Source organism: Somniosus microcephalus, chromosome 4, assembly GCF_052327205.1.
Source record: "Somniosus microcephalus isolate GS21.2 chromosome 4, FLI_Smic_1.0, whole genome shotgun sequence".
Classification (NCBI taxonomy): Eukaryota; Metazoa; Chordata; class Chondrichthyes; order Squaliformes; family Somniosidae; genus Somniosus; species Somniosus microcephalus.
In genome coordinates, this window is record NC_140990.1 from 211,676,850 (window position 1) to 211,694,644 (window position 17,795).

General features: G+C 45.0%; 1 protein-coding gene across 3 annotated transcripts in view; it reads left to right on the forward strand.

Annotated features, from left to right (window-relative positions):
- Positions 1-17,795, forward strand: part of tyw5 (tRNA-yW synthesizing protein 5) — an 82,451-nt gene that overhangs the window by 46,436 nt on the left and 18,220 nt on the right. For all 3 annotated transcript variants that reach the window (XM_085985786.1, XM_085985785.1, XM_085985787.1), the window contains 2 exons: positions 7,035-7,172; positions 10,723-10,810. In XM_085985786.1, the coding sequence (XP_085841912.1) occupies positions 7,035-7,172; positions 10,723-10,810 (226 nt within the window). The remainder of the gene's footprint in view (positions 1-7,034; positions 7,173-10,722; positions 10,811-17,795) is intronic.

The following is a 17,795-nucleotide window of genomic DNA, read 5'->3' on the forward strand; positions in this document are numbered from 1 at the left end:
TCGCCAATGAAAGCACAGTGAGAGCACAGCAGCCATTGTGGGAGTTGAACAATTTATAGTTTAAAAAAAAAAATCACAAATATTCACACCTGCTTCCTTGCCTAAGGGAAAGGCTCTTACACCATTTGTGCTGAGAGTTTGCTTTCAGGAGTTTGCAGTTGATTTCTACTGATAACTTCAGAAGTTACTTTCACTACATTGGAAGTCACTCTCATTACATTGGAGGATTGTGCCTCTGATCTTCACTTTACCTGATATCTATCAGATCAGCATGGGTGCTGCTTATGTTGTTTCACTTTGGACCTCAGATTCAAACCAAGATGAGCCCCAGCAGCAACAACACCAGCAGCAGCAGCCTGCTCCACAGGACAAAGGGGACGAGCACAGGGTGTACCTCGCAGGAGGTGATAGCCCCAACACAGGGTATATAGGCAGAGGATAACCTTCCTGGACATGACTGAACACCAATGCCTCAGGAAGCTCAAGCTATCGTGTCAGGTCGTGGGAGACATTTGTAGCCTGCTAGTAGAAGACCTGCTGCCAAGTGGACCTGGTGGGCATGCGTTACAAGTGGCTGTCAAAGTCACCACTGCCCTCAATGTCTTTATCTCAGGCTCCTTCCAGGGATTTGCAGGATCTCGCAGTCAGCCGCCCACAGATGCATCACCCAGGTGACCAATGACAATTTTGACAAGTCAGGCACTTATGTACACTTTGCTACTGATGCAGCCAGTCAGACTGAGCGGGCGCTTGGCTTTGCGGCTCTGGCTGGCTTCCCACAGGTGTAGGACATCATCAACTGTACATGTGCCCATCAAGGCACCCCCAGATCAGGAGTGTTCGTGAACCATAAGGTCTTCCACTCCCTTAATGTGCAGCTTGTCTGCAACCACAAAAAGATCATCATGCATGTTTGTGCCAGATTCCCAGGGAGCTGTCATGACTCATTCATCCTGTGCCAGTCCACCCTCCCTCAGCTCTTCATACCTCCAACCAGACTTGCATTCTGGCTGCTTGGAGACAAGGGGTATCCGCTGAAGACATGGCTGATGACACCCTTGAGGAGGCCAAGCAATGAGGCCGAAGAGCGCTACAAGCAAAGCCACATGACGATGAGATGTGTCATAGAGCAAGCAATCGGGATGCTGAAGATGCGCTTCAGATGCCTGGACAGATCTGGAGGAGCCCTTCAATACACATCAGCCAGGATTGCCAAAATGATCATCGTATGCTGCGCTCTGCACAACAGCGCAGCAGTGAGGATTGGAGCTGCAGGAGGAGCAAGGCGCAGAACGCAGAGCCTCTTCAGAGGAGGAGGAGAATGAGGAGGAGGAGCAGAAGGAACACGAGGAGGAGGAGGAGGAGGAACCTGGAGTGGACATGGCACCAGCAGCGGCACACATTGCTGCCCGGGATGGCCTCATAATGGCACGATTTAGTTAAGTTATTTAGTCAACTTTCCCCTCCCTGCCTTCCACCACAAAGCAGTCCTAAAATGACCAAACCAATCCTGTCACAGACACCCATTGCTCGAAGTTAAGTAATGTTTTACAATTCACTCTAACTGACAAGGCCACTTTCCAGGTAGTAGGCAAAAATGGACAAGTCGGGATAGTGGAGCAAAGAAATAAATTTATGTGGCTCATATCTTCACAGAAACTTAACCCGCTAACATTTTATAACACACCCATGTGCATCCCCTTGTGCAATTGTGTCCATTTTCTTTTTCTGCTACTTCTATGACATGTAACCCTTGTGGCTTCAGCAGAGTCAGAGGCAGGCTGCTTACTTCCCTGCTCTGACTGCTTAGATACTTTTGGTGGACGTTTTCTGGGTTTTGGAACCTGTGAGGGCCCCGCCAAAGACTGCTCCTCCTGCGGCAGGGGCAGACTTGGCCATCGGGATCCGAGGCAGCATGTGGGGCTCTGACTGAGGGAGGACAATGGGAGAGAAGTGTGCGCGCTTTGAGCAGAGCCCCCACTTCCATGTCCCCTCTCACCATCATCCCTCTCGTGGCCCACCCGCAGTTCCCTGCTAGCAAGGAGCTGGAGAGCACCTTGCTGCACATCAGTGGGGCGATGAGCGGCCAACTCTAGGTTTCTATCCATCCTGGATATGGCTGCAATCAGAGTCTGCAAGCTGTTGTTCACGGCAAGCATGCACTCGTTCGACTGGCACATTTGATGCTCCATGCAGGTGGCCACCTTTCCATGGAAGAGCACATCGTAGCCATCGCGTGCGATATCGTGCTGCTTATGTTCTAGATGGACTCCTCCATTCTCCCTACAATCGAGCACATCATGGCTGGAAAAGCTGCCAGAGCCTCCTGCATTTTTTGCTGCTCCTCAAGAATCATCCTGTTTGTCGATGGCTCTCGAGGTTCAGCACCTGTATCCAGCTGAGCATTGCTTGGAGCGTCCTGCCCCCTCCGACGAGGATTCGCCACTGCTGTCCCTGCCTCCACCATCTGCTCTTGCTCACATGTGATCTGTGACACACCAGGTGACAACACTACTCCCTCTTACTGGACCCACCAAAGTACACTGGTGCTGGGTGTGCATGGGTTGTGTGACAGTACACCCTCAGAGACCGCAACCTCCTCTGAGGAGTCGTCTTCCTCTTCTGGCTGGACAGTGGGGGGGTGGGGGCAGTTGATGGGCCTGTGGTAGAGTAAAGACATGAATTAGAACTGTTATGGTAATGTTTTAAGTTACCATTATGCGCATGATCATATTTCACTGGCTGCTGACATTAAGTCACCATGAATGACTGTTATATGCCATTTGACTGCATGATATTTAATTCTGTCACTAGGTAGCTGGGAGGTCTTCCTCTCCCCATCTCCCACCGTGAGCAGCACCGCAACTCCACTGAGCTCCAGCGCCTCCTCCTCTGCTGCAGTCAGTGGTGTTGTTACTGGAGGGCCAACTCCGGTTCTCTGCCTCTCACGTGTGTTCTGGGATGGATGGGCAACATCTGCAGAGGGTGACTATGAAGGAGTGGTGTGACATTGCCAAATGGCCTCCTTCTATGGCGTTAATTTCTGTGATTCTATGATTGCATTAGGATGAGGGTGAGTGTCAGTGGTGGATAGTCAGATGGGGATGCGAGTAGGTGCATAGACAGTGAGGGATGGGTGCCTCTGCAAGGTACGTTAGTGTGAGGAATGATGTGCAGGAGTAAGCTTGGGAAGGCAGAGTGAGGGGGTTGGGGTGACACGCACATCAGGATGTAGGGCAATGTGGCATTGTATTCACCTTTCCTGACCTCATGAGGTTGTTAAATCTCTTCCTGCATTGTATCCACGACCTTGGTACCACACTTCTGCTGCTCACTTCTTCCACGATCTCCAGTCATGCCCTCTTGGTCTTAGCCGCTGGCCTCTACCTCCTGTCACCAGGGAACAGAACCTCCCTGCAGGCCCGGACTCACTGGAGCAGGATTTCCAGGGAGGCATCACTAAATCGAGGGGCAGCTTTTTGGCGCTGAGGTTGCATTTTTGATTATCAATCTGTATAAATTTATATACCAACAACGAGCCTACTCTGTCAACAACGCACTGTCTCCCCCACCAACCTCTCCTGCATCTCCACCAACCTTCAACTGCCATCTGTCCATTGCTCCTTTAAATAGCTGAGCTGAAGTCAAGTCATCCGTGACATCATAAGACCCACTCCAGTTAATTGTTCGGGAAACCCGGAAGTCTGATTCAATTGCAGTGGCAGTTAAAAAGCCACTGAAGACACGCCGCTTCAATGTCTGGGTTCCCGATGCGATCCACGGCCCCCGCACCCATCCCGATGGCAAGGTAAAAATTCAGCCCAGAATTAATGTTTCAGTTCTGATGAAAGGTCATCGACCTGAAACGCTAACTCTGATTCTCTCACCACAGATGTTGCCTGACCTGCTGAGCATTTCCAGCATTTTCTGTTTTGTAATATAGAAAAAATTCAGCATTGGCCTCAGAAAAATTCAGTGCTCACCTTTTTCCTCCTTCTGTAGTTGCCATTGCAATCCTTCTTACCGCAGCATGCGCACCCCTTTAAATTGATGCAGCCCCTTAAATGAGGAAGTTACCTCCCTGCTCTTCCCCGTGCTCAAATTTTCCACCCACTCCCCCAAGTATATCTGGCTTGCTGCTGACGGGACTCGTATTCTTGCCTCACCCAGCGTGCGGAAATTAGCTAACCCCAGGACTTCCGATGGGGTCAGCATCTTGAGATATCAGCAGATGAAATTCATGCCCAACCGCACTTCTGCCCGTGCATCAGGGATGCAGGAATTTCGAGTCAGTGTTCCAGCTGATTTGAAAGCCTTATCCATTTACTGTATGTAGGTCTCCAGATTACATTGCCACTACTGAGTAAAGTGGATCTACTGTAACTCCCTTTTCTCCCCCACCAATCCTTTCACAAGTCCCTTATGTTTAATGTGAATCATTTTATTGCAGCATTGAGCTCTTATGTTGGAAGTTTATCTTTTATTATTTGTTTGCTTTCCATAGTTCTTGGTGCAATGCATTTGCTTTGTGTGCATATCATGTACAAAATGGCACATGGGTGCGTGACTTACTGATCATTCCAGCGTAAGATTGCACCATAAATGATTGTATGCATTTATGCTGCAATTTGTTAACAAGTAACTGCTGGCTTATGCTATTATCTTATAAGTTTATTATAGGGAACATGATGATTAAGGATTAGGGAGTAATAGTGGCAAAGTGTTACTTCAGAAAATAATACTTCAGCAAGAGCTGAAGTAAATGACCTATTTGTTGTGCATTTTCTTTGTGAATATTTTGCTTCCTTGTTTAAAAAGCTTTTACTGGTCCATCAAAATGCAATATTTGTAATAAGACTGGAGATTTCAGACAGATCCACAAAAGTTTTGTAACTAGAGTCACAGCACAGTGAGCAAAATCCTGAAATTTGCAGGCTGAAGATATAGTGGCCTGAAATTTCCTGGAAAGTTCCACTGTAACTACAGCGTAAGATTGGCATTGCGCCACTGTTTTACCAAGGAGATTTGCGCGTCACTGAGTAACTCTGTATTTACACTGAAACATCGCTGCTTGTGCATTTCCTCGATCGTTTGTTGTTCTTCTCGGATACATAGAATGAAGCCCTCTGCCGCTCATGTAAAAGACCAGCTCACATCAGGTTCCTGGATTTTTGCCAATGATACACTACCATAGATCCATGCCCAAACATTTAGGTGCAGTAGAGCCCAAAGTCACCTGATATATCGGCGTAACTGAGGTTGCTGGAGTTTGAGAGTGATTTTCTTTGCGATTTAAAAAAAAAAAAACGAATTCTTACTGAGACCTGCAATACTATACTTAACCAAGTTGTTGTCAGTTTCCATGCATCCAATATTTTCAGACCCCCTTCCCCCACGCGTTCAGAAGGACTAAGCAGCTGGAATGGCCTTCCCGATGCGCATGCCCCTGTTCTGCACAATAATGTGAGGATGAGGAGCAGCAGAGGCAAGGGTGCTGAGAGTGAGGCACAATGGCAGAAGACGTCAGCTCTCTCGCTATTTCCCCTATTGATGGGACTGCATTTGCATTTCCTTTATGTCTTTTTTTATGGTCCGGCGTATTATGGCGTAAGTTCCCATCAGCAAGATCAGTGCAGAAACCAGCATAAATTTCTGCATAAGTGCGATCCATGAAATTCCACACCATACTTTTCATAATGTAAGGTTTGCAGGTGGGCAAATCACCTTTTCAGGGAAAATGTTTAAAAAACATTTTTATTGAAGATCATAAATGTGTGCATGTACATAAAAAGTAATATTTCAGCATTTTAATCCCTTGACAGCTAAATGGAATCATATGATGAACAGAATAAGAACGTGATCCAAAGTGATAAATAATATTATCCAAATTGTCAGGTCGATGAAGTGTCTACACCAGTAACGTTAATCCTTTTATCCCTCTTTTCAGCTGTTGATAGCCATGCTGTGTATTTCTAGAATTTTCTGTTTTATTTTAAACAAACACAAATCTGCATTTTATTTATTCTTTTAAATTACACTTGTTTAAAGGGTTACAAAATGAATAATGATTGATATCCATTAATTAAAATAGAATAAAACGGCATATGTATTATTGGGTGCAATACCATACGAGACTGGCTGGGCATTCAGTATTCTGATTGTAAATCATGTCTTGTACAAAGATCAGCGATAGATTAACGCAGCGGACTCTGGGGCCTGTGTCCAGTGGGCCCCCTGCCAGGGACCTTGTGCAAATATGTTTCACTTGAGCGTAGTATATTGTGATGTGATGTGCTTTGTTATTGATGCAGAGTGTAAACACTCTACAGGTCTATTTCTTCATGCATTTTACTGCAGGTTTGTGTTTTAATGGATCAGAGGGGGTGAGGTGCGGGGGTGATGTGGTGGAACCCTGAATGTTCTTGATCCAAGGACCACAAGAATTCTTAATCCAGCTCTGACAAAGATTACTGTAATATGCAAATTCCATATTGAAGCCAAAAAGATTAAGTAAAATTAAATAAAACTGGGGGCGGTGGTGTGGAATTATACTGAGCAACGTTACCTTATTAACATTTAACAGCTTGTGTCAAAATGCTCTCTGCTCTATTTTCTCGGGAGTGTTAAAGGCTTGTGCTAAATCACTCTCTCTACTACTTTAACAGTGATGTTAAAAGCTTGTGTCATTGTGCTCACAACTGTTTTAACAGGGGTGTTAACCTACTCAAAACAAATGGGTTAATGCTGCTATTAAAATAGCTGTGAAAGGAATTTTTTAAGTGTTCGTCAGGTAACTACCAACAGTAATTTTCAGGCATTGATATAGAACAACTGATTTTTAATCCTAAATGCTTACTTCTGCACCTGTAGGATTGGAATGGCAGTTTAAATTTGTGGTATAAATGAGCAAATTCTGATGCTTTCACTATCATGTCTTACTGTAGCTGTTTTTTCCCAAAGCTAATTATATTTCTATTATTTTGTGTATCAAAGAAATAGCTGACAACATCTTTCTTTACTGATTTTAAAAACAGGATATTGCAGATATCACAAAACAATTTCCATCTCTGGCTGAGGACATTAACATCCCGGAATTCTTTGAGAAGAATCAGTTTTTCTCCAGTGTTTTTCGAATCAGCTCACCGGGCCTACAGCTCTGGACTCATTATGATGTATGTAACATGACTAATACTGTGGTGATTTTTTCTGGTTTACATGTTGATGCGGCGGACATTTGCTTACATGACATTTGTAGGAGCATGCATTAATACAATGAATCTGCTGACATTGTTGTACGTACTGGTATGGACATGTTGGACACTTCAGGATGAGGCTGCTTTATTGGTGGTAGCCATTGGGTCAGGTAGCTAGACAATACTCATGTCAGCCTGTCCCTCTATATGGTATATATGTTTAAATCAAATGTGTAATTTAACCTTAAATTATACATTATCCAGCCTGGTACAAAAATTCACCATTAAACATGTATGAAAGCTTAATGTCACCTCAGTTAAAGAAAAAACTTTTATTTATATCATACCTTTCATGTCCTCAGGATGTCTCAAAGCACTTCACATCCAACATACTTTTGTAATGGAAGCAAATGAAGGAGCCAATCTGCACACAGCAAGGTCCCACAGACAGCAGTGAGATAAATGACCAGATAATCTGTTTTAGTGACGCTGGTTGAGGGGGAGAAAGTTGGCTAGGACAGCAGGAGAACTCTCTTGCATTTCTTCGAAAAGTCCCATGGGGACATTTATGTCCACTTTAGAAGGCAGATGAGGCCTTGGTGTAACATCTCATCCAAAAGATGGCACCTCCAACAGTGCAACACTCCTTCAGTACTGCACTTAAGTATCAGTCTAGGTTAAGTGCTCTAGTCTCTGGAATGGGGCTCACAACCTTCTGATTGAAGCAAGAGTGCTACCACTGCGCCAAGGCTGACCCTTTAAAATGTTAGTATTTACAAGCAGATGTCTGGTATGGTGAAAGGAGCAATAGACTGTTGACCATCCAACAGTACAAGGTCTATGATCAAGGTGTGGTGAAGGTGAAATGCTTTGGCAAATGCAGGTTGTGTCTCCTTTCAGACAGAAAAAAAAGTAAGTTTACAGTCTTCGTGGCACCCCCTAGAAGACCCAGTACATCGGGTTGGTTGTACTTCCTGATTCCCATATAGCCAGTGCCCTTAATAAGCTGAATCAGTAAATAAAGGCCTAAAAGAACATCAATCAACACCGTTTTTCTTCCTAGCTTATAACCTGGAGATGATGTCAGACTGAGTTAGGAAATGGCTGTCTGCCCTGAATCAGCCTTTAGTGATCCCCAGTCTTTTAACCAAGAAGGGGGCTTCCACTCAGTCTGAAATGTCGCGTCTCCTCAGGGTGTTTGCACGGAACTGTAATCCTGCCCTTCTAACGGAATTTTATAAAATAAACTGCATGTGACAAAGATAAAAGGGGTAAGTAGTTTACTTTGAAAGTGCTTCCTCTACAGCAGTACTCCCTATTAATGTGTACTCATTATGTCTAGGTTAGATTGGGAATCCTGGTGTATTATTATTTGTGGTCATGTATTAGATTCCATGTTCAATATTTTTATGATGATGCTGTTAAAATTAGGAAACCGGTAATAGGAAATGGATGAATCATCGTGCCCTTTCTATTGCATCTCTCATGTTCAGCTGATTATGTCACATATATATGCTATACATCTCCCTGGGGTGATAGAGCAGGTTTAACACTCATCTTACTTTATATTATTAATGAAGCGTAGAGGAAATGGAATAAATTCAGTGAAAAGCCCTTTACGGCCTCATAAAATGTGACATTATGACTTTGAAATTATAAACAAAACAGCAAAATAAAGGGCTCATAGATTACAGTTATATAAACTACTGGGATTAAATAAAAATATTTAGCTCGTGCTCCAGATATTGAGTTTCTGACTATTTAATATAAAACACAATCCAGACATCAATACTATTCTGTAGAAACACTAGAAAAGATTATTTCTGCATGTTCATAAAATGCATTAAAATATCAGATTGTTTAAAAAAAAAAGTCATTCAGTCGGACTAGCTTTGGTTTATAAAAAGACCCCATGGAACAGCTGGAAACTGGACCAGGGCCCGAATACTCCGGCTTGCAGCCATGCGCAGGAATTGCTGTTTGGCCGTGAAAGGAGTGGAGCCTCCTCCCACCAATTACTAGGCTAGTTACTGGAATCTAATATATGACCACAAATAATAATATCAAACCAAGCTACCCAGTCGGAATGCCAGAGGTCTCTTGCCCCGGCTGTACTCAAGAACCTGGCACATGGTCGGCCCTGGTACGGATTGACTGACCAACTGGCATCAGTGAAGTTCACCTGGGGCTCCAAGTGGCCTGGACTTACGAAGATTAAAGAAGTAGAATTTATTTTGTGTATTTTAAAGAGGCTGTAGGGGCACCAGGTTTTTATTCCTAAGGGGTTGAAGGCGGGCATAGCGGACCTAACAGCCCCTCCTCCCAGCCGCAGACTCTTCAGCAGACTTTCTGGCTGCTTTGGTGGAGGTGGAGGCACCCAAGATTCGCCCTCTGCAAACCTTGTGGGGACAGCAGTGGGGGTCCAGGACTAGCGTATCTCCAGACTTGCGCTGAGATGCACCACCCTGCAGATTTTCAAGGCCAATATTTAACTGAGCCAGAGACTAGACGTTCTGTTTCCAGTCTGTGCAGAGTTGGCTAATCTCAATCAGGGTACCAGATGGAGCATAACAAGGGAGTTATGGAGGGGAAAATCAACCAAGTTTCCTGCTCCTAATCATTACCCAGGCTGGACCAGCCTCATCTGTAATGGCCACATAGTCAAATAATCTGCTAGCACTCACTGTTTAGACTCATATATTTGGGTGAGATGCTGGTGAATTTCTGGTGCCCGTAGAGTGCTACCGTTCAGTTAATACCTTCAGGAGAGGGAAGAAAACTAGCAAAAAAAATGGAAAAAATTGGCAGAACTGTTAACCTTCAGATACTGTAATGTGTCAACACTATAGTGTTATTTTTAACTTTGGGTAATGTCTGTTTATATATAATCTTTGGTGGTGGAGTTCTCCACCAGTTTCACTTTTTTTAATTTATTTGTTGAAGGGTAGTTGTGCAGTTCCATTAATTATCAATGAACTATTTTTCGGTATCGTACCAGATTCTTTTTATGGTGCATCTAGCCTTTACCCACCATTGACTGCCTCACTTCCAGACTCGGGTTTTAGTGATTCTTTGTTGGTGCCAAATATATCTACCCAACACATCTAGCTGTCTTCCCAAAAACCTGGAATTTTGCATTGTTCAAGACATTCTCTGCCGATTTCTCTAACCAGATTTACTGCTTGAAGATCTCCAACATCAAGCTTCACAGCAGGCACCTTCTCATTTCTGATTTGGACTCAACCACACTTATTGATGCATATTGGACGTCTTCTTTTCTCACCAACGAACATTTGTGTCAAAGAATGGTGAATTTTTTTCTTAAAACCAGAGGAAAATCATCAAAAAGAATGCAACCTCCAAGATAACCCCTATGTGAAGATCATACTCCACCACTACTAAATGTACAATATAACTGAAACCTCATTGGACAGACAGCTGTCTTCCCAAATATGCAGTTTCATTGATATAAAGTTGAATTTTCATCTTTCTAAAATAATTGTTTGCAACATACTGTTGTCTCCGACAGGTTATGGATAACCTACTGATCCAAGTAACAGGAAGGAAGCGAGTGGTACTGTTCAGCCCTCGGGATGCACCTTACTTGTACCTAACAGGTAACACTTACAGTAAGGATTAGAAGGAAGACTGTATTGCACCAGATCCTACTGGGGCTGTTAAAAACTCATTCCAAATTAAGTATCATCAAGCCTAATTTGCATATCTCTTTGCGAGACTAGAAAGTGTAATGGTTGTGGAGGTGCTCTGTGGGATAATTAGTTCCATCTGCTTAGTGTTCATGCCTTTTGTTGAATATTCACGGGAGGCAGAGCGCCAGTTATAAGAACAAAATGCCTTTCAAGTGTTTAAGCTCACTGTTAACCTATTTACTCTGCTGGGACATGTCTTTAAATCAATTAAAAAAAATAATGAATGAAATCATCACTACCTTGCAATGGCAATAATTGGTGAAGTGAACAATATATAAAATTGTTTATTATATAATTACAGTGGCATAGTGGTTAGCACTGTTGCCTCACAGCGCCAGGGACCCGGGTTCGAATCCGGCCTCGGGCGACTGTCTGTGTGGAGTTTGCACATTCTCCCCGTGTTTGCGTGGGTTTCCTCCGGGTGCTCCGGTTTCCTCCCACAGTCCAAAGATGTGCAGGTTAGGATGATTGGCTATGATAAAAAAAAAATTGACCCTTAGTGTTAGGGGGGATTAAATACGTGGGGTTATGGGGATAGGGTGGGATATGTATTGGTGTAGGGGTTACGGGGATCGGGTGGGATATGTGTCGGTGCAGGCTCGATGGGCCGAAATGGGCTCTATCTGCACTGTGGGGTTTCTGTGATTCTGTAAGAAGAGCTTGTCTCAACAATACATTTATGTCCTGGCATGGTACCTTCCTTTTGAAATTAAGCAAATTTGGTAGGAAGAAATAGTTTTGATAAAATATTTTCCCTAAGTGGATTTCACTTGGGAACTTTAATTAAGCTGCTTGCCCTGTCACAATGCAGTATATTTTAATACGATGTAAAGGCAGAACCTTTGTTCCACACTCAAGTGGTTTTTATTCTTGTTTGCATTGCTTCAATTTGTTCTCTGTCCTCTCCTACAAGTCTAACTTCCTTCAAATATTTTTGTTCAGGATATGAGTCCAAATCATCTTTGGAAATCAGGAATATTGTAGAGAATCCTGTAGAGCGTGGCATCTCTGCTTTAAGTTATTTTATATACCCTCTAGCTGTTTGAATTCAAAGTTTCATTGATATAATTTGGGGGAATTATTGGACAAGCTCGGTTTCTGACCTCTTCAGAACCACCTTTGCTGTAGTCTCTAATCTCACAAGGACCTGTGCTGGTACCTCAATTATTCACTATATTTATGAATGACTTAGATAATACAATAGAGAGCCATATATCCAAGTTTGCAGATGACACAAAGGCCGCAATTTTCCGGGGTGTCAGCGGGCGGGATCGGTGGTGGGTAGGGTGGGAAAGTGTTTTTTTTGACAGCGGGTTGGGAACTCGCTGTCAACCCGCCGCAATGCGCCTTTCTCAATGTCTGGTCTGTCAACGCTGAGCAGACCCGACAGGCAGCGGCGGGTGACCCAATTAAACTCATTATCATGTACTTAACAGGCTTTTTTAACTTACTTTTTAACTTTAACTTCATGGCCACGGGAACCACGCTGTTTGGGGACCACGTCTGTCAACCTGAGGTGGGAGCTGAGTGGCCATTGCTCCAGCTGATTACTTGACAGCATCAAATGTACAATAAAAGCTCCCACCTGACAGATCATCGCTTTGCTCAGCCACAAGCTGTTCCTCTTTCCATTTCCAGCACAGATTCTGCAGGCTTTCCACTTTCCACTCCCCATTCACGCTCACCTCATTGGAAGAACTCTCTCACCATTGACAGAATGCTTCTGTCATCTCTACTTCACCTGCCATCTATATCATCAACATGGGTGCCCTTTATACTCTCTCACCTTGGTCCTCAGAATCCAACCACAATCAGCCCCAACACCAGCAGCACCAAGCACACCATAGAATGGTTACAGCACAGAAGGAGGCCATTCGGCCTGTCGAGGTCGTGCCGGCTCTCTGCAAGAGCACTTCAGCTAGTGCCACTCCCCTGCCCTTTCCCCGTAGCCCTGCAAATTTTTTCCCCTTGGGTCCTAATCCAATTCCCTTTTGAAACGATTGAGTCTGCTTCCACCACCCTTTCAGGCAGTGCATTCCAGATCCTAACCACTCGCTGTGTAAAAAAGTTTTACCTCATATCGCCTTTGGTTCTTTTGCCAATCACCTTGAATCTGTGTCCTTTGCTTCTCGACCCTTCCGCCATTGGGAACAATTTCTCTCTATCTACTCTGTCTAGACCCCTCATGGTTTTGAATACCTCTATCAAACCTCCTCTCAACCTTCTGTGCTCTAAGGAGAACAGCCCCAGCTTCTCCAGTCTATCCACGTAACTGAAGTCCCTCATCCCTGGAATCAGTCTCGTAAATCTTTTCTGCACCCTCTCTAAGGCCTTCACATCCTTCCTAAAGTGCGGTGCCCAGAATTGGACACAATGCTCCAGTTGATGCCGAACCAGTGTTTTATAAAGGTTCATTATAACTGCCTTGCTTTTGTACTCTATGCCTCTATATATGAAGCCCAGTATCTCATATGCTTTTTTAACCGCTTTCTCAACCTGCCCTACCACCTTCAACGATTTGTGCACATATACCCCCAGGTCTCTCTGTACATGCACTCCCTTTAGGATTGTACCCTATAGTTTATATTGCCTCTCCTCGTTCTTCCTACCAAAATGTATCACCAGCAGCACCACCAACAACACCAACCTTCTCCGCAATTCCCTGATGTTGCACAGGACAGAGGGCATCAGTACCCGAACACATTGCTGCCCGGGAGGCCTGGAATGGCCTCACCATGGCAAGATTTACTTCAATTGGTGCTGTACACCCTGGCTGCCACATGATGCGCCAGGTTGGCACCACCCCACACCAACACCATAAGGCATCCCTACAATGCCTAAGCCATTCCTTTCACACTCATCAGCATTGCAGGGGTACCGTTATGTCTCACCATTCACTGCAACTCACTAAGCCACTTCCAAAGGTTCACACAAATCTGTCCAGGAACTGAAAGTGTTGAAAATAAAGGTTTCAATGTTTGACAGCACATTAACAGAATATTTACATGAACATTAGATAAAACACCCAAGTGCCTACCCTTGTGTGTTGTTAGTTGGTATGATTGGACTAGGATGAGGGTGAGTGTGAGGGGTGGCTAGTGAGCTGGGGATGTGATAATGTAGATAGAGAGAGAGGAATGGTTGGAGGTGCAAAGTAAGTTGGTGTGAGTAAGGATGTGCAGGAGTAGGGTAGGGAAGGCAGAGTGATGGGGATGTGATGAGAGGCACAGGAGGATGAAGGTGCGTGTGGCTTTGTACTAATGTTTCGTAATCTAATGAGATCATTGAAACGTTTGCACCACTTCGCCCTGGTCCTCCTGACGATATCCCTGCTTGTGACCTCCGCTGCAATGTGCAACCAGGCTGTGTTGATCTCCTGGGGAAGTCTCTTCCACCCATGGGAAGGAAAGAGGACCTCCCTACGTGCTGTGACTCCCTCCATAAGCATATGGAGGGAGTCATGGGAGAACCTGGGTACAGTCCTGCACCTCTGTGCAGTGATTGTCAGTGTTCGCAGCACTTCAATGCAGTAGAATACTGACAGCACAAATGTCAAAAAAAAGTTGCCATGGTCCCTTTAAGGAAACCGGCTGATGACGCGTCATGAATGACGCCACCAGACCCGCTTCCTCTAATTGGGCTAGGAAACGTGATATGCGGGCTTAATCAACGTAAATTCACTTTAGGCAGTGGCATGGAGCCAGCAGCGGGGCTGAGACCCGCCACTGACATCGCCCGCCCTGGCCCGCCGAGGTGAGTAAAATCCCAATCAAAGATTGGTGGCATAATAAGTAGTGTAGACGGAATCATAAAATTACAAACGGACATTGATAGATTAAGTGAGTGGTCAGAACTGTGGTAGATAGATTTCAACACGGTAAGTGTGAGGTCATCTATTTTGGACCAAAATAGGTTCGATCCGAGTATTATTTAAGAATATATGAACTAGGAGCAGGAGTAGGCCATATGGCCCCTTGAGCCTGCTCCACCATTCAATAAGATCATGGCTGATCATTGACCTCAACTCCACTATCCCACCCGATCCCCATATCCCTTGATTCCCTTAGAGTCCAAAAATCTATCGATCTCAGCCTTTAATATACTTAACGATTCAGCATCCACAGCCCTCTGGGGTAGAGAACTCCATAGATTCACAATCCTCTGAATGAGGAAATTTCTCCTCATCTCAGTCCTAAATGGCCGACCCCTTATTCTGAGACTGTGACCCCCTTTATTCTAGACTCTCCAGCCAGGGGAAACAGCCTCTCAGCATCTACCCTGTCAATCCCCTTCAGAATCCTATATATTTCAATGGGATCACCTCTCATTCTTTTAAACTCCAGAGAGTATAGGCCCAATCTACTCAATCTCACCTCATAGGACAACCCTTTCATCCCAGGAATCAATCTAGTGAACCTTCGGTGCACCCCCTCCCAGGCAAGTATATCCTTCCTTAGGTACGGAGATCAAAACTGCACAGTACTCCAACTGTGGTCTGACCAAAGCCCTGTACAATTGTAGCAAGACTTCTTTACTCTTATACTCCAACCCCCTTGTAATAAAGACCAACATACCATTTGCCTTCCTCGTTGCTTGCTGTACCTGCATGCTAACTTTCTGTTTTCCTGTACGAAGACACCCAAATCCCTCTGAACACCAACATTTAATATTTTCTCACCATTTAAAAAAGATTCTGTTTTTCTATTCTTCCCATCAAAGTGAATAACCTCACATTTCCCCACATTATAATCCATCTGCCACCTTCTTGCCCACTCAATTAACCTATCTAGATCCCTTTGCAGACTCTTTGGGGTTAATTTTGCAGGGGATCAGTGAGCGTGATCGGCGGCGGGTTGGGTGGGAAAATATATTTTTTTGACAACGGGTCGGGACCCTGCTGTCAACCCGCCACCACGCACCTTTCCCAAATGTTGGGTCTGTCCTCGCTGAGCAGACCTGACGCGCAGTGGTGGGGGAGGCAATTCAGGTCATTATGGCCTTGTTAACAGAGGATTAAGAACTATTTTCAGCTCACCTTCAGAGTTTACCAGGTCCCCCATGGGGTCTACGCTGCTCGGGGATCAGGTCAGGTAAACAGGGCGGGAGTTGTATGGCCATGGAATCATCTCATTACTTGACAGCTGCAAATGTGCTATAAAAGCTCCCATCTCACAGCTGTTCACTCTCCAAGCTCAGATACAGTTGCTTACTGCATTTGGAAGACAGATTGAGCTTTATGCAGGTTGCAAGTGTTTGGAGCAAACTCTCTATCCAGTATCACCTCATTGGAACAACCTCTCTCACCATTGGCAGATTGCTTCTGTCATCTCAAGTTCACCTGCCATCTATTACATCAGAATGGGTATGGTTTATACTGTCTCACTTTGGTCCTCAGAATCCCACCACAATCAGCCCCAACACCAGCAGCACCAAGCACACCAGCAGCACCAACAACAACAACACCAACCTTCTCTGCAATCAACTGATGCCTCACAGGACACAAGGCATCAGCACCCGACCACGTTGCTGCCTGGGAGGCCAGGGATGGCCTCACCATGGCCAGATTTACTTCACTTGACGCTGAACAACCTGGCTGCCACATGATGTGCCAGGTTGGCATCACCCCACACCAACACCATAAAGCATGCCTCCAATGCCCAAGCCATTCCTTTCACACTCATCAGCATTGCGGGGGGTACCGTTATGTCTCACCATTCACTGCAACTCACTAAGCCACTTCCAAAAGTTCACACAAATCTGTCCAAGAACACAAGCAGTTGAAGATAAAGATTTCAATGTTTGACAACACATTAACAGAAACTTCACATGAACATTGGCTAAAACACACAAGTGCCTACCCTTGTGCGTCGATAGTTGGTATGATTGGACTAGGATGAGGGTAAGTGTGAGTGGTGGCTAGTGAGATGGGGAAGTGATAATGCAGATAGAGAGGGATGGGTGGAGATGCAAGGTAAGTTGGTGTGAGTAAGAATGTGCAGGAGTAGGATAGGGAAGGCAGAGTGATGGGGATCTGATGAGTGGCACAGCAGGATGAGGTTGAGTGTGGCTTTGCAGTAACGTTTCCTGATCTACTGAGATCATTCAAAAGTTTGCACCACTGCAATCTGGTCCTTCTGACAACATTGCTGCTTGTGTCCTCCTGTGCAATGTGCAACCAAGCTATGTTGATCTCCTGAGGAGGTCTCTTCTGGGAAGGGAAGAGAACCTCCCTGTGTCATGGGAGAGCCTGGGTGAAGCCGTGCACCTCTGTGCAGTGCTTGTCAGTGTTTGCAGCACCTCAATGCTGTATAACACTGACAGCACAAATGTCAAAATAAATTTGCGCATGGCCCCTTTAAGGAAACTGGCTGATGACATGTCATCAAATGACATCATCAGACCCGCTTCCTTCAATTGGCCAGCAAATGCGCTGAGTGGGCTTAAGAAGCCCAATCAGGGGAAAGTCATTTTGGACAGCGGGCTGGAGCCGGCAGCGAGGCCGGGACCCACCACCAACATCGCCTGCCACGGACCCACCGAGGTTGGTAAAATCCAGCCCTCTGTCCTCCTCACAACTTATTTTCCCACCTAGCATTGTATCATCAGCAAACTTGGGTACACCACACTTGGCCTCTTCGTCTAAGTCATTGATATATATTGTAAATAGCTGAGGCCCAGCCACTGATCCTTGCGGCACCCCACTAATAACAGCCTGCCTAGGTGAAAATGATCCGTTTGTTTCTACTCTCTTTTTATGTCCTTTAACCAATTCTCTATCCATGCTAACATATTAGCTCCAACCCCATGAGCCCTTATCTTGTGTGGCACCTTATCGAATGCCTTTTGAAAATCCAAATATATGACATCCACTGGTTCCTCTTATTCCACCCTG